The following is a 22,540-nucleotide window of genomic DNA, read 5'->3' on the forward strand; positions in this document are numbered from 1 at the left end:
TTTCAGCCTTTCCTCTCATACTGAATTTTCTCTGATTTTCCCTTCACATTCCCTTCATTGAAACTATTCCCGCTCTTTTCCTCCATTAAACTCATCAATAACAGACCGATGAAGACTGACAGCGATGCATCAGTACTGAGCTTTGCAGGTGGCATTCCAAGGGAAATAACGTATCATTGCAACAGCCTGTCTACAGACCAAGCAGGGTGTTGTAACACCAATTTTTGCTTAGTAACACAAGCAGAGGCTCGCTCTGCTGCCACTGGTACCAAAAGCTTACCTTTGTCCTAAAATCTAAAACAAGATTAAATAGCAGTCTGAGTATGTTACGTGGGCTACACACGTGCATGGAGCGGGTCAGATGAATTCTGTTGGTCCTTTGTTTGATGGTCTTACTACAATACATTTGAATAAAAAAGTCTGTACTTTCTGTCCATTGTGATGTCTGGTGTCACCATCACACTGCTATAGAGAGCTCCTGAGTTCTTAATTTGAAAAACAAACAATCAAACCATCAAAAACATGCTGACCTTGAATATGCTTTGGAAAGAACCAAAATCACATACACCAAGTAGACTTTGCTATTGTTTGCAAATGACTTTTAAGGGATAAAGTCCATGTCAGTGTGAGTTTGTGTCACTCCTAAGCAAGAGCCCTCACGGATACTGAAATCACAGACTAAAAATTCAGGTCACAAATGACTGGTCAGTGAGTTTTCAGACTGCTGGTATTTGCAGCAAGCAACCCTAATCCACTTCACCTAAATCATTATGGCCAATTTACAAAAATCAGCATCTCAAGCACTCAAAAAAAAATTTATTTTCAGATGATGTAGTACTGCAAAACATCATCTTCTTGTCCACACAACAAAAAACAATCCCAAGTGGGAAGCACACTAGTGCTTCCTTTACCAGTCTTAATGGCTAAACTCACTATGTCTGGGGTAAAGATAATCTGCACATCCTTGGTGCTGTAGCTTTACCTCAAGTCTGGCTTGCAAACCTTTGTTCACATGTCATCATACAGACGTGCTGCCTGCCCAGCAGCATCCCCTTAACTGAGATGAAGGCTCCACGTGGCTCAGGTTCTGTACTGAGCTGCTTTCCTTAACTTGTTTCTTTTGCATCTTGCCTCATTTCATTTCAGATTTTTGAAAGCTTTTATTTAATGCGGAAACTCACTTTCCCCTCGCTGCTTTCCTCTTTCTCACCATTCTTCTCTGGGATCCTTCTGTTATCGCTTCTCGTCCACTTTCCCTCTGGCACTGGAGACAAAATCTTTGTCTTCTACTTTGCCACCAGCTGGCCAGAGTGCTGAGTCTTGCCACTTTTGGTGACAGAGAGAATTCAGAAAAACTCGTGAACCACTGCCCACAAAGCAGTCAGGACCTCACATTTTTGTTCTTTTGCTGCTTTCATGCCAGCACTGCAGGGTCAGCTGGGACTGTGTCAAATTACCTGAACTGAAGGCTGGGCTCTTAGCCCTTAATTGCCATTTTTCAGTTCTAAGTTTATGCATTGTTACTGAGCTTTAAATGTGCACAAAGGGCTTAAAGTACCTTGGCAAGGGAAATAGTATGCGAATGTAATACCTCTTAAAGTTAACGTGCTTGATCTTTGTAGTGGTGATGAAATGAAACCATGAAAGGCTCCGAACCAAATTTTCTTCAAGTTCACTATAGTATTCCAAACCAGGAAAACATCAAATACCCTTGCATACTCATTAAAAAGGAGAAGAAAAGGTGAAAAGGTCTTGGGAACTTAAAAATAATGGAGAGAGAAACTATTACGTTACACTGTGAAGTGTAATTTCGGAACAGAAAACACTGCTGTTTGATTGTGGATTTTTTCAGAGGTGGATCACCTCCTTTTTCAATAACTCATCAACCGTAATGAGAACCATGTGACCGATGCCCATTGGGATTGCTCTGCCTCTCATGATTCCTACTGCATGTGAAAAACTAGTCAAGGAAATTAAAAAGTTGCTCATTTTCTCTTTTAGCTTGAAGAAAGAGGCCTCAAAGCTTTCTAAGAGATGTGCCCGTGATTGCGGCATCTCCCAAGGAACTGCTGAATTTTGGCCTGGCTATGACACTGCTGACCTTGAGTACATCACTTCTCTGTGTATAAAGGCATATATGCGTACATACATACACATACGTGCATGTGTGCACGTACGTACGCACTGTGTGTGCATACATATCCAGGCAGAGAGAGAATGCTTATTCACTCCTGGTGTCCAGTTAGAGACACACAGGAACCGATCTTCCCAATGTACTTTTTCCAGTTTGTAGGCTGCAAAAGGGTTTTTCACAACATGGGCAGCTTTTAGTCTCCACCAGAGAAATGCTGCTAATGAAAATATCTAAGTGAAGTGGAGAGGAACAAGTCTGGGACGAAAGAACTGCAATGGGACTCCAGGCTTTGCTTGTCTATCCTTTTCTTTCCTTTTCTTTTTACCTCTTAGGTGGGCAGATCAAACACCAGAAACAATTCTCAATTTACACTAAACAGAACCAGCTACTTTACTAGTTCATCTTGGCGAAATGAAATTAAACTGTGACAAAAGGGTTCTACTTTCACAAGGTCGTAAGGTCATCGTCAGTACCTAAAGATGCTTTAGGTAAACAACAGAATATAGCCAGCAAAAGCACGAAATATACTCCAGAGAGCAGGAGGGTGTCTAAGCTGTTCATACCTGCCCTACTCGGACATCACTGCTCAGATGTTAGTCAGTTGTTCCAGCTTAGGGACCCAAGCTGACACCTTTTGTTTGGCTAAGGACAGCTCCTCAGCTATGCTGATCTTGACCCAGATTCCTTTTTGGCTAAGTGTGGAAATTCAGGACAGAGCACTCCATAAAGTGATACCCGCTATCACCTAACTGGCACAGAAAAAACTGTTTGGACATGTCCACAGTAAAAAAAACATACAGGAACCATCTCTATTAAGGTCTTAAACTGCCCCCCCTGCCAAATTCCAGACCCAAACATCTCTGATTCAAAATGCGCATCAAGATTCGAGTTCTGTGCCCTGACCCTAAGACAAACATATTTATTATTCATGTCACCAGAGAGGATCAGCACAATTTGCTTAGCTGAGTTACGCCCAGCACACCATCAAACCCAGCGCGCTGGCATCACTATTCATTACCATTTACAAGGCCTTTGACAGCCAGGGAAACGGCGACATAGAACATGTGAGAGATCACTTATTCAACGATAGCACAGAAGCTGTTGCTCAAAAGATGCAGGTGAAGTGGCTGCTCTTCCCCCTAGATCGCATCCCGAGTACAATATTAGTCAGACTGCTCTCGGTCAGCGCAGCCACCCTATCACTCACCTGCAGAACATGAAACAGCTCCAAATCTTGCTGAGGCCAGTGGAAATCTTTCTGCTGTCACAGCAACAGTGATAACATGCAGCACATGAGGCAAGAGCTATGTACAGAACCGCCACCCTTTCACAGGGAGCCCCAAGCACTCTGAAGGAAGATGGAACTGCTTGTAAATCACTGAACAGGAATCCTGGATTGTCATGTGGCAGGGGAGCAGTAGAAGAGATTTGGATCAGTATTTCACATGCTTGGACGTATCCGTGACAAAGGAGTCACAGAAATGTTGGCTGAAAAGAACAAACATTTGCCCTTGCGCTCATGCCTGTGTGCTTAAAACAAGGCTCTTGCCAAGATCAGGCCAAGTCATAGGCTTTCAGCTGGAGATGTGAGGGGAATGGCTGTGACACCCTGCAGGGCAGGAGAGAGGGAGGGAAGGAGTGTTGGATCTTGCCTACCTGCGGACGACTAGCTTCAGTTTCTTGTAGGACCCTTTAACCAGGGAGATGGCCTCTCTCCTGGAGCTGCTCAGTTCCACCTCATTGATGGTCACCACTTCGTCACCAGCCTGCAGCTTGGAAGGCAGGGAGGCCGCTTTACCTCCCTCTTCAATCTGCACAGGAAAGAGAGGAGAAAGAAACGGTGAGACATGCCTGCCACAATTTGGCTACCACATGCAGAGCTGAGCATGCATTTCTGTTGAAGGAATTAGGTCTACCAGCCCCAAACTCGGCTCTCTGACTAAGAAACATTGTCTCCCTTTGCCAGCCAGCTTCCTCAAAGGTCTGTGCTTGCCTCCCCTACATTTCATATAGATGGAAGCTGGGGATTGGCAACCAAATTAATTCTGCCAAGAAGCATTGTTTTGAACAAGCCTGAAAAGCCTTGGAAGCAGTAAACACCAGCAAAACACCCATGGAACGCCTCCTGATAAGAGCACCCAGGCACAAGCCCCAGGGCAAAGCTGGGATTAGAAGAGCTTGCATGTGATTTTTTTTGTTCAAGCTCCTCTTCATGATCTAGCTAGCTGATTAACAACAGCTTCTTGCTTACTGGCCAGAAACAAAGCAGATGCACATAGGTATATGTAGTTAATGACATGCAGCACCTCTGCAGGGTTTTTCAGCTAGGGATTTAAAGAAAGTAGTCAATTATTTTAATTTTATGAGAAAGTAAGCAGCCTGCTCAAGGCTATGTAGCGGCAAAGCTAGAAAGAGAATCCTAGGGCACTTTTCTCTGTTTTGTACGGTCCATCACGTATGTTATGTAGTCCTTCATGCACATTGATTCTCCATTAGTGTGCCAGCAGAAATACGCCAAGTCTGCAGAGAAGTAAGTGACAAGGCAGAGGACAAGAAAATTTGGCCCAGAATCTCTGAATCTCAACCTTGTGCACTAATGCACTACCTCTCTGCAAAGGCATACTAGCGTAGCAGAGGGCAAGGTTATATATGGGTTAATGCACTGCAAATCCTGAGTTTCTGGAGACTCAGGAGTGCCACCAGTTCAGAGTGCAACTGATATAGCTTTTATTACAAAACTTGCCACCACAAAATCTGATATTCAAAGCACCTGGCAGTCCCTGTTCAACAGAAGCTGTGACCTGTGTTAGCAATTGTCATTGTGACCCACACTTAAGTATAACATCTCATGGCACATTAGAAGTATAATCTCTTCCTTCAGGCCTTCACCTTCCCAGACATCATATTGAGACAAAGAGATGTATCTGAATTGGATGAAGACTCTGATCCAGCCAGCGGAAGGGCTGCTATTTGCAGGGGTACCATTTTCTGAGCAGTGAAATTGCACGCACTTCTGGAAGTTACTTTTATTTCAAGTCATGCCAGGCAAAGTGTAATTGAGCCATAACCCAGACATGTAACTCAGCACACGTACACGTATTACCCAGATTTTTAACAGAACATTAGTTTCAGAGCTGAATGGTGATTTCTCACAGGCAAAGCCGGTCTGTTCTTCTGAACAATAGTATTCCAGCTCATGTACCTTCTAAAACTTAAAATCTGACTTCCACAAACATTAGCTAATAAATTCTCTGAACCCCCTATAAAGGTAGGTAAAAATCATGGTCATTCATCCTACCAGGAAGTCATTCCGCTGATGAATGAGTTTTTTCTTTTCTTCTTAAGAATGGATAAAACCACAGGAATGAGACTTCATATAAAGAGCCTTGTATCACAATTACCAGGAAGGGTGAAAGATGAAACATTAGACCTTGCTGCCAGCATAAATAAATAACGAACTAAAAATGCAGTATTGCTCCAGTTTATTGCTGCTGTACAGGAAAACAGGTGCGTATCATTTCAATGAAATACAACAGAGTGAGATTAACTTCTGATATAGTCAACAGAAGAGATTTTTTTGTTTGTTTTTGTTTTGTTATGTTAGATTACATATAATGGAGAAAAGGCATTCTTGGAAAAATATCTCCTGTGACAAATACCAACTACTTCAAAGGCTGAGATACTCATCAGAAGCATTTGTATTAACTTCTGCCTTGATGAACCCTGACCTTAAAAAATCAACAAAACTGTGATCTGTGCTTTATCCTCTAATAATCCAAAATGTATTTATATATTCTAGTTTTTTTCACTCCACAGGATCACTGTTTCAGGGTTCTCTTTGCAACCATGTGGGCTAGACATTTCTTTTTCTCCTCTTTTTTAGTGAAAATGGAAATTTGGATTCTTCCATAATAACCTTTATAAATAATGTGAAACCAAAGACTTTAAGGAAAGACTAAACCCCGCAATACTTCTGATAAGGTTGCTAACGTTATGAACAGTTCTGAAAGAAATCTTTCTTCAAATCCTGATGCGTTCCAGCTTATGCCTATGCCAAGGGCTCTTAAACCGCAGCTTGCAAGGCCATGTAGCCAGCCACCGTACCGTAGTAAAGAATGCCTTTAAGGAAAGTTTGCTAGCACGAGTACGGAGTCATCTGCAAATAATTCCAGAGGCCAAAAATGATCTGCTTTGCTGCTGTGTACTTAAACTATCCATGACCAAGACCTAAAACAAGACCCACTTTTTGTGATTAGAAGCTTTTGATGGCAGCATCAAAACCGTATTACTTACGTACCCAGAGAGAATATAAATGGAGATATGGATTGATCTTTTGTGCTTTACATCGTTATCTCATCTGTTAATAATCTGTTAGCCTTCTCATCTGTCTATTGCTTAGGCACAGTTGTGTCACCTATTCAGCAGGGGTTCCCTGGATGCAAATTCCTTAAAGTTGCCGGAGGAAAACATTCACAACAGGCCTGTGACCTGGCACTACCACTCGGAGAGTCAAAAGAGGCGAAAAGACTCCCAGGTTTCCACCAAAAGTCCAGAAACAAGGCACTGTCTCCCAAAGCAAGGCTCAGATGCTCCACGTTCATTTCTTCTCTCTGAATGCCTCTGAAAATATTTGTGTTTAAGGAGTGGTGATATTTCAAGGAAAGGACTGAATGATTCAAACAAAACAAGCTGCACTAAAAACACAGAGCTCTATCTCTACGCAGTGCAACAATTATCAACAAAGCAAACAAACCTCGGCGTACATGCAACCTATTTAAATGAACACCTGCTTCACTGGACAAGGCTGAACAAAGTCAAGGAAGGGACTCTGCTGGGTCTGTGATGCACTGAGTAGTTAAGGATGGAAGATGCTTGGAAAGCTATGCATGCCACAGTAGACAAATAATAAGCAGGCAGGTCACTTCTACATGTGGTTACCTTCTCGGAACAACCTGTCTCACCCTGTTGACCAGGTCCCAAGTGAGAGTAAATGAGAAGGCAAGCCTTCCATGCCTCAGTTTCTTACCTGTAAAATGGACACAATCGTTACTACCTTTGTCTGTCCTGTCTATATCTAATGTGTGAGCTTTCTGTGGGTGACAATGATCCAAATCTTGCCTCTCGTTCCAGGGGTTGTCTCTGCGAATCCCTAACTCACAGGCCCTGACCCTGGGGAAAGTCCGTGCCAATTAGAACTATGCTACAGGAAAGTATCCCCTTCGGAGGGTGTTCCACCAACCATCTACAAGATGGCTCCTACTTCCTGTGAAATCCCATCAAACTTCTGTGATTTCAGCATCTCCCCCACACCTTTTTCTTTCTTCTGTTTTCCACAGACATATCGAGCTGATTCTTTCAGGTTCTTTCAGAAGGAGAGAACAAGATCTTCCCTGCCAAGCTGGCCTCGCCTGAAATACACCCACTTCAAAACGCCTCAATAGTCTCATTGGGCTGATGCAAACTCAAGTCCCTTCAGCTGTCTTTCCTGCAGTAAAGCCTCCCATGCCCACTGCCCTTTCCTGAAAATCCCAAAGGCCACCCCTGGTCCTGCTTTGCATTAACACTCCAGTCCGTTTTCTTGCATTAGAGGAGGCTTCTTGTCATTCAATAGATCCTGCAGCAGACTTTGAACCCATCTGTTCTTCCTTTTTCTGGCTTACTGTAAAAGCAAGAAGTTGCTTAAGCAGATCACCAAGGATACATAAGACTTATTACTACTGTCTTTTGTTTGGTTCGCTATGGTTACTGTAGGTTCAGAGAATGCTGTCTAACTGAGATCCTTTCTTGATTACTTTAAAGAAGTCTTCCTTATTTATTCCTCTTTTCTCTTCCCTTTCTTTGAGGAGCTTTTGTAACAACAAATTCTCTGTAGCTTTTAAGATGGATTATTCCATCTTTGTGTCCTTTATATTATGAATGGTGCATGTGATTCCTAAACTTACTTGCTGAAGTTTCTCAACAAAAAAAAGAAGCAAGCAAGCAAGCAAGCAAATACGTATGCACACTGCATGCAGTTATACAAGTGAGAGCTGTGCCATGCAGCAGGTTAGTACAGCTGCTGAGTGACACCGGGAGATGCTCTGGAAAAAAACAGTAAGCCAGCATAGCTGCGTGTTGACATAAGCAACAGCAATCGCACTGACAAACTACTGCCCTTTTCGTGTCAGATATTATAATGATGGGAAGGGAAGCATCACAAATGAACTGCTGGAGATGGCTGTCCAGAATTCCTGAGCTGCTGAAGAAGATTTTATAGGAACCGACAGGGTGAGAGAGGAAGAAATTTTGCTCCACAGAGGAACTGAGAGAGGTAGCTTCTGCCACTGCAAGGAGTCCGTGACTCACCCAGGAGGAGCATTACAGAAAAACATTCTCTGCTTTCAACCCCTTGTTTTCAAATATTTTATTGGAACCATTTTCATTCTTCCCAGTGGAATGATGCATTTCCAGTGAAACTGGGGTTCATCTCTTCCTTCTCCTTCACGAGGTCATTAGCACTGGTGCAACTTGGGAGAAGGGGTTAAACCAGCTGTGCATTTGAGAGAAAACACAGGAAAACTGACTGTATCCGTTTCCAAATTCAACAGTCAAGGTTATAATCACTTCTCAGTGCCCAGAGTAGACCACCAAACAGGTGAGACTGGGGTCTTTCATTTACCTGTCCGCTATTAGGCATAACGCAGCCACACCAGACCAGCCGCGTATGGCACCCAGTACAGAGCAGTACACACAGCAGCCCACTGGGCCAAATTTGGCTTGCTCAGTAAACTCGTTGAGTAGCTGATTGATTTAGGCTTTATGTTGGAGATGGAGATTTTTAAGCCCCTGTGGAGTTCAGAGATGGTTCTCAAACCTAAAAACAAAGTTACAGAGCTGCTGAATGACTCCAGAGAATATGCTGCTCCTCTCATTCAGACTTAATGCCATGTCACAACTTGGGGGCAGCGAGTGTTTCCCATGCAGCAGACAGAAATTCTTCCTCATTGTCCCCAACCTCTGTGTCAGCGTGACAGAGGAGTTAAGACAATTCAATCAAAAAATAGTTAAGTCAAAGGTCTCCCCCTGGAGCCGTGTCTCTGCTGGATATCCCCATCCCTGATGCAGACATGCATCTTGAGAGTATTTAGCTATTGACATTTACTCCAAGCCAAAGAAAGTGATGCCAAATTAGTTATTGTTTTATTCTGCAGGGAAGCAAGGAAGGGATTTTTTCTCATAGTGCTCTGGATTGTTCTACAGTAACATTTCTGCTCCCAAGTATACAGTATAGTAGTGGAGAGATTAATTTATTCCAGGTAGTCATACAAGGTTCACACAGAATGAATTCACCTTGAGAGGCTGAACTTTATTCAGTAGAAGAACAAGTTAAACTACACGGTTTTGAAGGGTTAGCAGTGCTATTAAATCTTTCTGGCACTTCCAAAAAAAAAAATCTGTTACTTAACACAGGCAAAACAACATATTTTCTCCCACACTCAGCCTGAACCATGTTAATGAATATAGTTACTTGGCTTGGAGCAAGACACTTAGCAAGGAAAACTCCAGCCCTTACCACTCACAACTCTAACACTTCTGGCATCCCCAGGCTTATTTTCCAGATACTACATCAGAGAGGCACCACTGTAAATCTAGAGGGACATTTACTCACCATGTTGGCAGTAACAGACGCCAGCTCTGATTTTAGCATTGTGGCTGACATCAGAGAAACTCAGCAGTATTTGACCCCATAAGAAAAGAGTCACAAGCTCAGGGCTGCACCAGACTGTCACAGACAGCTCACGGCTTCTTTGCAGCATGCGTGTGTGTACGTGTCTCTGGGGACAGACAGATTCACTTATTTCCTATGTCTCAGGACAAAATCAGCTCACCTGCCCCTCCACTGAATTCATCAGCTCATGCTCTAAGGATATATATAATATGCTGCCTCGATTCTCAGGAGTGGCAAAATTCAATGTCAAGGCTGTGGCAGAGAGCTTCCAAGGCTGTAGTTGAGGAGACCAAGACAGCAGAAGCTCGGCATCTTCTCTCAGCTCTTTTGCCAGCACCAGGTGCACTTGGCTTCAGATAAAGCGGTGCAGCTAGCCCTGAGGAAAGTGGGGTATCAAGGAGCACAGCCAGCTCACAGCCCCTTTCCTCTCCCCTCCCCACTGCTGGGGTGCACTTCTGCTGTCAAAGTTGGTTTCCCCACTTCCAGGTGGCCAAAGGTAGGTGCTGCTCGGAAAGAAAGGCCATCCATCCCTCATTGGGGCAGTGGAGCTTCCTTCAAGACGTGTCTGGAGAAATCACTCCTAGTCTCTGTGGCTTTATTCCTCTCCTGTTCCCCTGCTCTGTTGTCTGAGGCAATCTTTATTTTGTCTGTGCCTAAGGCTGGACCTGATGAAAGCTGAAATGAGCAGGAACTACTCATGTTGTTTTCAGAGGAGGGATTTCAGGCAAATAAGTTGTATTTACCGAAACTGGAATCTGTCCAGGATGCTGAGTGAAAATGGTACAGAGCCTCTGATACAAAGGAAACCAGGAACTCACCTTTTACGGTTATTCCCGTCAAAGTCAAAATGAAGCACATGCAGCGGCAGCAAAGTCTTGCCTGTTCCCTGCCGAGTGCTACAGATCCAGATGGAAACCTGCTACCCCTTGATGACTGAGCACCACCCCTTCTCTCCCTGCCTGCACCTGCACTACCCCGGGGACAGCAGGGAGCATCACTGACCCTGTGCCATTTATGGTGCCTGGCTGCACACCCGGCTGTCCCCACTTCAGGGGAAAACCCAGCCCAGGAGCAAAGGAATAATGACACTGCTTCCCCAGAGTCTCCGAACCTGGATGGTCTGGAAACCGGGAGCGCAGGCAATATACTGGAGTGCCCCTGCGCCAGGGCAGGCAGAGGCTCCCTGAAGGACCAAGACCTTTTCCAGTATAATTTACCGAGGGCAGGCACCAAAGCAAAGTGGCTGTGGGCACCAAAACAGCAATCCAGCTGCAGAAATGCCACTGTGATTCATGCAGGGTGGATGCAAGTTACTGACAAGTGGCAAGGATTCAAGGTCATTCCTAGGACTCCCCTGCAGGCTCCAACACTTCCACACCTTTCCATTTCCTGCGTGATTGTTTCCTGTCCTGGGAGCAAGGTTAATCTCAGCAGTCAGCCCCTCAGCAAAAAGTGGCAAGAAGTGAATGGAAAACAGATTGCTGGCTTCAGCTACAAGAGATAAGAAGACATGCTTGGATGAGTTTGCATCTGACTCCTCTTGGTGACTCTAAATTCCTAAGCCAGCAGAGGAAAGAAGGCTTAACTCCTAAGATAATTTTCCACCTTCTTAAGCACAGAACAGTTAGGCTCCCACAGAGATTTTTACATTTAAAAGTGGAAGGGGCAGGGAAAATCAAGTCTTATTTCAGCTAATGCACAAAGAAAGATGGACCTACGCTACAGCTTTGATTCAGGCCTTCAAGAAGACCTTCAAGAAGGATCTTTACTGCAACAAGAGACAAAACTAACAATAAATTTTCTCCACCCCTCTCCATATATACAAGACCAGGAACTAATCTGTGTTTGCTCTACGGTAACACCTAGAGCCATATCAGGTCGTCTTTTAGAGGCATGGTACAAACACATCATCACGGACAGTTCCTGCCCGAAGCATTACAGTATAAATGGACAGGTTAGACAAACAGAGGGACAGGAAACAGAGATATGGAAAAGCTGTGACAACAGCAAGCAGAAAGACAGCGGCAAAGCCCACTCTCAGCTACACGGTGACATTTGCAACATATGGACTGAACCTAGAGGCAAGGAGAAGCAAGAGCACCTGCAGGACAGGGGAAAAACCAGCTTGTTTTCAGCCAGCATAAAGCTAGCTGTGACTTGCCCAGGGACCAACTGCAAAATGACATTCTGACACGCTTTACAGTGGCGTGTAACAGTCCTTTTCCTGCTAACCCAGAGAGACAAGAAGAAGGTGGCTAGGGGACAGGAGATGGCTTCTTTCCTGGCTTTCCCAGCACTCGGCTGCCTGCTGCTCCATGTCAGGGTGTCCAGCGAGCCAATATCTCAAAAGTCATTAATGCATCTTCCTACCTTTCCCTCCTGTTGTTCACAGCACACAGCAACAAGGCAAGGGAAAAAAGCACCAATGTGCACCTGAGTCACAGACAGAGCAACTACGGAAAAGCGATGCCTGTACAGGTGCAGAGTAATGCTCGCCCTTTTGCAGCATTAAAACTTGAGGGATCGCTTTCTCCTGCTCTTTCTCCATTTCCTGCATGAGGCCAGCTTTTATCCCAGCAGACTCTTGCCTGCAGAACACACCCTGCCGGTGCAGGTGGGAATCCGAGCACCTTACTTCTTTGTTCACTGTTTGGTTTTTGCAAACAAACCATTCCATGCATGCCACAGAGGGTATATTACCAGGTGATACAAATACTGGGGCCTGGAGCACGTTAACTTGATCCTGTTAGGTCTGCACCGATTATCAGGGTGATATCAGCTCAAGGGGCTACAAGAACTCATTCCCTGTCACTCTGTTGTATCTGATACAGCTCACCCCTCTCCAGAGCAACAAAGCCAGTGACTGCACATGTCTGAAAGTTAATATTTGCTTTGCAATGTGAGAGTTAAAAATAGCTGTTTGTTAAAAAGTCTGCTGGAAAGGTCTTCTGCTCTGCCCCAAGCACACCCAAGGTTTCCGCACTCAGGACTCTTTTTTTCACCCTGCTTTGCCATCCTGCCCCCAACTTCACAGTCCTTTCTCACATTTCTCACAAGGCTTCAATAATTAAAAACCCAGTTCCTATGACATTTGGACAGTGAACTCGTTACAGTCTAGGCGGAGGGCTATCAAACATGTGACCACCCAACATATGAGAGAGCACTGCCTCAAAGCTACTGCACAGCTACTGAGTCCATCGCAGCGGTGCAGCTTGGAAGAGCGTGGCAGCTGGGGATCACTGGCAAACCTCACACACTCCCATTCCTCAGCCACTCCTCTTCCTAGTGTGTTCCTGGTATGCAGGGTGCCACTCATCATCCTCATCACCGTCTCCATTCTGGTCATTGTGGCAGGAGCCAATGCAGCATGCACCAGCTTTACTCCCAGAGATTAACTGAACCTAGCGCTTAATGTTTCTCACCCAGTGCCCCAGAAAAAGCTGGAGATGGGCCCGTAGTAACAGTTGTGATTATTAAAACTGAGGCGAGGTACTGTTAAGAGACCGCCTGAACCCTACAAACCCTAGGATTTTGAGTCAATGACATCAAGTGCTCCGTAATCCTTTCCATAGGCACCTGTACAGACACCCCATACCATCTCCAAACAGCCCTTCTTGGTGGTTGCAGTGTATCCCTCAAACTATGGGATGTCATGGACCAACGTTCGCTCACAAACCAGAATGTAAAATGTGCAAGGACTGGCCCACCTCAAGAAATGTCACCTTTTGCACTGAGTGCAAATGGATAGGTATAGGAACATGTTATTATTTCTTTGCTGCTGGCAGTTTCTTTTGCTTTGCATGCTCTCTTCTCACAGCACGACCTTATGTACCCTCCCTCCTCCTGTCCTTGCCATCTAAAAAAAACCAGTTGGAGATGCATCTGCAAAATTACATTTATTACCTACTCCAAAGACAATTTTTCAAGCCTGGGGAAAGCCAAACCTAGCATCACAGGAACTGCCTTAGTAGGAAACCCAGTTATTTCTTTAATCTCCCTCCTGTCTGTTTGTGCTGGGCTAGAGTTCATCTTCATAGTAGCTAGTACGGGGCTGTTTTAGATTTGTGCTGGAAACAGTGTTGATAACACAGGGATGTTCTCGTTCCTGCTGAGCAGTGCTTACACAGAGTCAAGGCCTTTTCTGCTCCTCACCCCACCCCACCAGTGAGCAGGCTGGTGGTGCACAAGAAGCTGGGAGGGGACACAGCTGGGACAGCTGACCCCAACTGACCAAAGGGACATTCCATACCATATGACGTCATGCTTAGCATATAAAGCTGGGGGAAGAAGAAGGAGGTGGGGGACATTCGGAGTGATGACGTTTGTCTTCCCCATTAACCGTTACGTGTGATGGAGCCCTGCTTTCCTGGAGGTGGCTGAACACCTGCCTGCCGATGGGAAGTAGTGAATGAATTCCTTGTTTTGCTTTGCTTGCATGCGCAGCTTTTGCTTCACCTATTAAACTGTCTTTATCTCAACTCATGAGTTTTCTCACTTTTACCCTTCCGATTCCCTGCCCCATCCCACCAGGGAGGAGTGAGCAAGTGGCTGCGTAGGGCTTGGTTGCCAGCTGGGCTGAAACTATAACACTGTTCTAAAAACAAGGAGCAAATGACAACATTTGGAACTTGCCTTTCAATCCTCATTACATAGCACTGCCTTGTGCCCTTTTTTACAGGATGCTTTACACATCTTCACAGACTTCTGTATTACTTTTCTATACTTGCTGTTATGAGCTATATTGCCATAACACCTAGAGGTTGTAGCTTGACGGTGACCAACTGCCATGAGACTTTCTTTGGATTGTGACTTTTTGGGGTAACTGGAAAATATTTCCACATAAGAAAATACAGCTGAGATGTACGCACCTGTGATCGGTTTGGAGAAGGCAAAAGACAACCATAGGCTTTCAAAGTACAGTTGTTGAGGGTTTTTTTCACCACATGATTAGACAGTGAATTTCCTGCCTTGCATATTGCTCACATGAATTCAAAACAGAAATGCCAAGAATCTGTCCTGCAATCAGGTAATTCCATAAATGAGGTAAACGTAAAGCTACAGGATTTTCTGGCTACCGGAACAGGTAGTACTTACGTCTCCCGGAGATAGATCCTTGGCCCCAGCATGGGCAGTTACTGCTTTTGATGTTTCCCGTTTCTTTTTCTCTTATTTCCCTTCCCAATATTAACACTTCCATTATTCCCATTATTATAAATAGCAATAATAATAGTAATGACAACAGTAATAATGATCCTCGCGATCTTTCCTTCCATTAGCTAATTTGACCTTTCAGCACCATGGAAAGACAGCAGGAAGTATTGTTCCTAAATTAGAGAGGAATAAAAACAGGAGCAATGTTTATGTAACTTTTCCAGGGTCACAGAAAGAATCACACATTAGCGCCGGAGTTGCACTCTTTACTCTGACTGCCAGGTCACGCTGTACTGATGCCAAATGATACTCCCCCCTTTAATGATGCCAAATGATACTCCCCCCTGTCCCCAGCATTGAGACATTTTCTCTCATGGCAATTTTCCCTTTTCTACAACCAAAAGGAACTGCTTTTGGATGTCCTTCCGTCTGTATTTCTGGTTCACCACTTGTCTCCATAGTTTTCATTCTTCTCTATTTCCTGTGGTTGTCCTCTCCTGCATTGTGCTATTATTTCCCTTTCTTTCTTCTGCCCTATATTCCCTTCTTCATCATGCTCCTCCTTCCTCCCTGAGCCTACTAATACAAACTAATAACCACTACATGGTCTATATCTGAGAGGAAAGAAACCAGATGATGCAGCAGAGCCATGCTTGATGAACCGACTGGAGCTCTTGCCAGGCATTCAGTAGCTGCCTAAGGGATTTAGGTATTCACTTCTCACTCATTTTAATGAGAATCAGACATAAAAATTTTTAGGGACTCTTTGAAGATCGAAGCTTAGAGCAGCCAACAGCAATTAAAACACAGCTGAACATCAAGAGACGTGTCCTTTAGGGCAAGACAGTACTGCTGGCATCCCTAGGTAATGAGAAGGAAATGCTAACGGACTCTCCAGAAGTAGCTGGGCCGGCAGCTCGGTGCTTTTTGACTCACTGCCAGGTCACACACACTCCACAATAACGCAGCGAGAACTCCCCTCGGACCAGATAATGGCAACAGCGTGCGGCTTAGAGTGACGGTGCCAGTATGAAAGAGGAATTTTACGGTCCAAGCCATTGTCATCACATCACACTTGGCAAACCCTTTCTTTTCTCCCCCAGCCTTCTATAATTATTAAAAAGTCTTCTCAAGTGAATTTAGTGCCCATGAAAGATGCCAGGCTCACAGCCCTGGAGATTCATTTTCCTTGCCTACAGATCAGCTTGTCACCCTTCCTCCCTGCCCCCTTCTCCCCGCTGCACCTCCAATGTGTTTTAGCGCTTTCTTGAAGGAAGAGCGTCTTGAAGACAAAAGGAAGACTATTTCTCTGAGATCCTCAGTGAGACGGCAAGCTCCACAGATCCAAGTGCAGCAGCTATTTTTTAAAAATGGGCATTTGTGCAGCAGAATGTATTTCTTCTCGTCCCCCACGCACTGCAGCATGGGAGCAGATCGTACACAGGCATGGCTATCTGCAGGACTGGTCTTCATGTGAAGAGCAGTTCATGGCACCATCTATGAGAGTCGTCTTGCCCTAAATTGACCCATTAAAAGAATTCCTTGGCAGCGTTTTCTGTGACACTACCGTAACCCCCAAATAGTAAAGAATCACAATCAAATACTTGGAAATGATCGAAAGCACAGGAGGGAGCAGAGCAATTGTTTTAAATTTCATACAGGAAGAATAAGTACCTTCAAGATCAAAGTGTCTGTGTACTTCTGACCGCCATTCACCTACTGCTGTGCACACCTACTTGCACACGCACATGATCCTGTGACTTTGTGCCAGGACAGGCTGGCTGAGCATTTGAGAACCTGCTCCCCACAAACCCACATGAAAAGTGTGCAGTCTTAGCTGAGCAGGAGCGTCTTCCTAAACAGAGTTCTACCAGCTATCCAAATGGAAAAGAGCACAGGAACTGAAAAGCCTGTTCTTGCTCAGGCCTCGTGGATATCTTGCAGGGCTTCGTGGTCCTACTGGGAGCAGCAGGGAGCTGGAGGAATAAACTCCGCGAGGGAGATACACAGCTTTGGTCGGTTTGTTCAAATCCCTCACCCTGCAGCCACTCTCCTTGTCCCCTGCTGCCACCCGGCGGCAGTTCAAAATTCAAGGGACAACTGCTTTTCTCTGCGCTACTATCTCGTTTGTAGCTGGTGGGATTCAGTGGTGAGGGATGCTTTTCTAATGATGGGCTAAAAGAGCAGCTCATGTAGTGTTAATGAGAAGAGGAATGAAACCCTGTCAGCTCGTTCCTAAATCTGAATTTCACCCTTCAAACCTATGGGCACTGTTTTCATTAACAGGAGTTATGCACGAGTGGCAAATTAATCTGAAAGGCCATTCAATTATTACTGTTGTCGTGAAAATAGAGCAGTTGCTGCACTTAAACTAGAATGAATATCTCAAAGGTTCAAAGGCAGATGCATGAATAAATTTTATGGTGTGGAAAAGCAAGAATAAACTGTTAAACAGTGGCATTTACCTTATTTCTTAATTTAGATATCGAAAACCCAGACTCACCAGGGAATGCTGCAGTCCTCTGTCTAATTACAAAATGAGAGAAAAGGGGTCCTGACCTCTTCAGCCTGTCTGGCCGATATCTTTCAATCCTTCCCACTCCTCCAGCCATGATCTCTGTGATCTCTTTGCTCTGCAGCTCTCTAAAATTTTTGCTGACAGTACCCTTCACCTTGTGGTTCAGAGCATGTTCCCTATCAGTTTGTCCCGAAAGCACCTTAGGCTGCTAAACATTGGATAACATTCATGTTAATAAGCACTGAATTCATTTTGTTTGGGCTCCGTGTCAATTCTTCAACTAGTGCCCAAGAGGCCAAGCGCACCCTCGAATCCCCTGCCCACATGTCAGCCTAAATGTCTTCAACCTGCACATGGAGGGTTTTTTGCCAGCTCAAGAAAATGTTAGAGCAATTTTGAAAGTAAGACGATAAGAGCAGGCTTAGCTAGAGATTAGCAAGGCATTTCAGAGCAATCCAGGAACTTTCTTGTTAATTTTACACTGCAGATGTGGACATTAATAATGCAAAAGCTGCTAGGGTATGCAAGGATGCATATTTGTTCTCTTCTACCTTAAAAAAATCCCTTCAGATATGGGTGACAGGGAAAGGTATTCCCTAAAGCCACTCTCACAATAGAAAAGCAAAGGTACTTGTGCCTGCTCTCTGCATTTCTTGTACAGGTATCCTGACAAACAATGCATGGGAAGAGCTCCTCGTCCTTATAAAGTATCATGCCTGTTTTCCTAAGGTCCAGCCTTTATCCTCTCAAGAGGGCAACAGTTTTTCCCCCACCCCAAGTCCTCTCAGCAGACACAAGCTTCCCAAACCACTGCAGCTCATACGGCTGTGCAGGGATGACTTTGAACTTACTTAGTTCGGGATCGCCAGCAGCAGAGCTGAGTGTGGAGCTCAGATTCCAGAATATGCCCCAGACAATCAAGTTAACAGCTCAGGCAGTAAGGCTCTGCTCTATTTTGTCCTGTCCCAGCTGTACTAGCAGCACTGAAGTTCATTAAGATATGTGCACAGCACCTATCCTTCCCCCTGCTTGAATCCGCTGAAGTAGGCACTTCTTTTCTGGTGTCTTATCAAGCCCTTCTTTTAAGGAAGGGGATTTATAGCTGCATTCCAAGTTTATTCATTTATCAAGCCAAACGCTTTCTGGCAAAACTATTTTTAGCTGCAGTAGACACATAAATGAAGTTAGCTGCAGTTCAGGTTGAGGCAGGTCCAAGTTTTCAGAGTCTGCTGACAGGTGCCATGGAGATGGATGAGGTAACCATACCTTAAAAACACCAGGCACATTGCCCACTGTCCTCCTCCTTCCTGCCTGCCAGAGAGCTCTTGCTCTTAAGCTTGTCTTTTGAAACTGTTCTCTGTGTGAAGACAAACTCAATATTCAGTCCAGATGGCTGCTAACTTTGTGGAAGCTTATATTTACACCTTGCCCTCCATCTGAAATGCAGGGCTTACACCCACCAGTACGACATGTAAATGCCTTTCTAGAGTAAGGTTTTAAAAATCTTATTCTGCTGTATATGCCAGGGAAAAGTCCACCGCAAGCATCTCAAAACAAACTGAAAACGTGCATTCCCTTCCTGCCTTCTCCTCGACTTGGTACCATTTCCTGGTTTCTCACAGTTCTCTCAATTTTTTTGCTGCTCTTCTGTTTCCAAAAATGTCATTGAAAATAAACTGATAGGACAAACAACTACAAGATTCCCACTAACAAGGGCAATGTGAAATGACCTATTTGGCTATCGGCAGCGGAAGGCCCTTGATATCAGGAAAGAATTGGATTACAAAGGCACGTTTTCCATAAGTACTGCTAGGCTTACTCTAGTTTTATACCTAAACTAGGGCAGCACACAAAAAGTGACCTAACTCCTGCACCACGAGAAGGCCCCTTTGACTTGCTGGTCTCCTCTCTTCTTGCACGTAGTGTTGGGTCCCGGACGTATCAGCATTAAAGACACAAGGGGATGGATGAATGTGTATGGGCTTAGCTGGACTGGGTACAAGGAACATCTGAACATTGCTCAACCTTTTCCATTTTCTTGGCTTCAGTCTTAACCACCAAAGAATCCTATTTCTTGCACAATGGGAGCACTTAAGAGCACCCATCGGGCCCTCATTCCTTGGCAGAAGGTAGTTCGGTCTGACAGCCAGGATGAGGCCTTCTCAGAGATGGTTCCCCTCTGAAATCCGTTTGATTGATTTTACAGAGCACACTTTTGTGACCGTGCAGCTACGTGAAGACCGCACGCTCAGAATGCTACCTGAATAGGGCACGGGGGCTCGCTGCGTGTGCTGTTTACGCAGTGCACTGGAAACTTTACACTTGCATCTTGGGGATGGGGAGGAGAAAGAAGGGGAGGGGAGCAGAAATAACTAGAAGGGAAGGGAATGTGCCTGCTAAAGCCAGTCGTTACACATTGGCTAAATCGCATTTCTTTAATTGCCATAGCTCCAGGGGCTAAGGCAGCAGGCACATGTTTTTATAAGCTGAATCATACATTAATGAAAATCCCAGGACATTCCTGTAAGACCAGAGGCATTAATGGTAGCTGGGATGCTGGCCAAATTCCAGTGAAGGTAACTACATTCTATTTCCCTATGGTCTCCCCGCCACTTCAATGAATACGGTCAATTGTTTCAGCTCCAAGTTGCTCCACAGCATCCCTGAGATCAGCTACCATACCCACAGCATCCTGTACAGTTCTCTGGGATATCATTCTCCCTTAAGGAATCTTTGCGGAATTTAAAAATAGGTCCTGTGAATGATGAAAATGTCCCTTCTGGCAAACAAGTTTGCAACAACAGCTTTGAGTCAAACAAGCTGCAGAAAACTTTAAGATTGCGTAAAAGTCCTAAGAGGAAAGAACAAAAAGTACACTCGAAACCTCAAGGCAGAAATATTGTGGCAGACACTGCTCAGGCTGTTTGGAATTAGTTTAACTAATATCCTTCTGGGGACTTGACCAAGCATTGTTAAATTCAGTATATGTCTTTTCCATTCAATGGGGTTTGGATAAAGCCTGTCCAGGAGTATTTTTCAGAGAGAAAGTCCTCCCATTGTAAGGGGGCTTGGGATGGGTATTCCACTCTGCTATGACTAAAGATGGCCAATAGCAACCCTTCCTCAAGGCTTTCAAATCCAAAGCAAACCCACACTGTGAACCCTGAACTTTGCAGCCTCCTCTCTATGACAGCCCGATCCGCTACCTCGGAAAGCAACCCTTGTCCGTGCTAGGCCTGGCTTAATCCAAGAAGCAGTGAGCAGTGATTCACAAGACTAACTCTATTGCTGTCAGCTGTGCCACTGACCCTATGCATTAAAAACCTCTAGAACCTAAATTAAGATCTAAATCTTGGGCAAGATTTTTCCCAGCTTTTTTCACACCAAGCAGCACGACAGCCCTTCAATGGTTCCTCCACCAGCACTACCCAGAGAGCAAGGTACTGCGCAGAGTGAGAGCAGCAAGGCCTGTGACATGACCCTGGACTCACATCCACTAGGTCGACGGCAAGGTATCTCATGGAAGGGATAATTTTTAAAGATAGCCTCTCTCTCAGAGGGAGTGTCTTTAACCTAGTAAGTTAAAAACAGGCACTGTCTAGTCAGTATCGAAGCAGTCTGTGTTGAACACGTGAAAAGCTAGGATGAGCTTTAAAGACTTCAGATCACATTCAAAGGGCCTGGCAGGAGAAGAGCAAAACCGCAGGGAAATGGGACAACAAACCTTAGGGCTGTCAGTCTGACTTTCCTGCTGTCCCAGCAGAGACTTTTGTGAACGCTAATATTGAACTGCTGCTGTTTACTCTCACCCTTGCCAACATAATAATTAAAAATGTAGAGTGCTGGCCCTTTGAAAAGCTGCACAGAGCAACAATTACAGTAAAAATCCCAGCATCTGTTCCTCAAGCTGAATTAGGATCAAAGCCAGCTGACCTTCTTTTTGTTGAATCTCCCTTTTGCTGACAGGACAGACCTCCAGATTTGCCCAGAGGCGTAGCAGTTTGATTCTGTCCTGCATTTTGGCCCTTACTGGGGCAAGGATTAATACCTTAATCACATGGATAGCCAAAATACAGAGTTTCTCCCTATGTATGAAAACAGCACAGTGATGGTTGTGGCCTCTTGACCATTACTGTTGGCACAATAGTGGATCCTAGAGATCCCTACCAAAATTACTGCTGCAACAGTATGCTTCTGTATGTCTTCACAGAGCTAAAAAATATGCAAAGCATAGATAGGGATGGAGTGCTATGCTATCCATTTCTCAGGTGAAAGTGTGGGCAGATTGAGGGATTTGCTGTCTGCATAAAACGGCCTGCAATCGTCCCCAAAACCGAACAAAGACATTCCTCAGTCCTAGCCTGACGTTTAGCTTCCAGGTTGCCCTTTCCTTTGCCTTAGAAATTCACTTAGGAATCCCAGTCTTGATGAATCAGAAGCTAGATAAAATAAACTTGCCCTCCTCTCTTCCTTACTAGAATTCCTCCCCAAATCAGTAAGACAAAGAGATGCATTTTAATAGGCCTTGCCGCACCAGACTCAGGCTTGCTTAACTAGCAGCTCTGGGGACAAGGAATTAAGTTTCTTACAGTGCTCGTGCTCTCCACTGCCACCAGCTCACGATCGCTGCAATGGGATAGCTGGCGCAGCTGCACAGCGACGTTTACCTGGATGCATAACAGAGGCATGTGACGATGTGTGCCACAGCGCTCAGCTCTGTGCTATCTAAGTACTGAGGGAGTCCACGTTTTTGAGTGCTTTTGCTGCACCCCAAGGGACCAAATCTGTTCCTGGTAACTCACTCCAACTTATCTTTTAGGAAATGCTTCCTTTTTCCCCACTCCTTCTACAAGGGTCCTTTTAAGTGACTACATTGCAGCCATCAGCCTCCCCCAGGCAGCACCTCAGCTGGCATAAACCACTGAGACACCCTCACTTCACAGGACTTCTGATGGCTAAAGAGCTCTTGCAAAACCAGTCCTCTACATTTGCCACTTTCATTGTCACCATTTGTCACAAGAACTGCCTT

General features: G+C 44.9%; 1 protein-coding gene across 1 annotated transcript in view; it reads right to left on the reverse strand.

Annotated features, from left to right (window-relative positions):
• The window catches only part of SHROOM3 (shroom family member 3), a 154,498-nt gene that overhangs the window by 103,664 nt on the left and 28,294 nt on the right, over positions 1-22,540 (reverse strand). Inside the window, exon 2 of the mRNA XM_075150381.1 lies at positions 3,791-3,945. Coding sequence (XP_075006482.1) covers positions 3,791-3,945 — 155 coding nt within the window. The remainder of the gene's footprint in view (positions 1-3,790; positions 3,946-22,540) is intronic.

Source organism: Calonectris borealis, chromosome 4 (assembly GCF_964195595.1).
Source record: "Calonectris borealis chromosome 4, bCalBor7.hap1.2, whole genome shotgun sequence".
In the NCBI taxonomy this organism is placed as follows: Eukaryota; Metazoa; Chordata; class Aves; order Procellariiformes; family Procellariidae; genus Calonectris; species Calonectris borealis.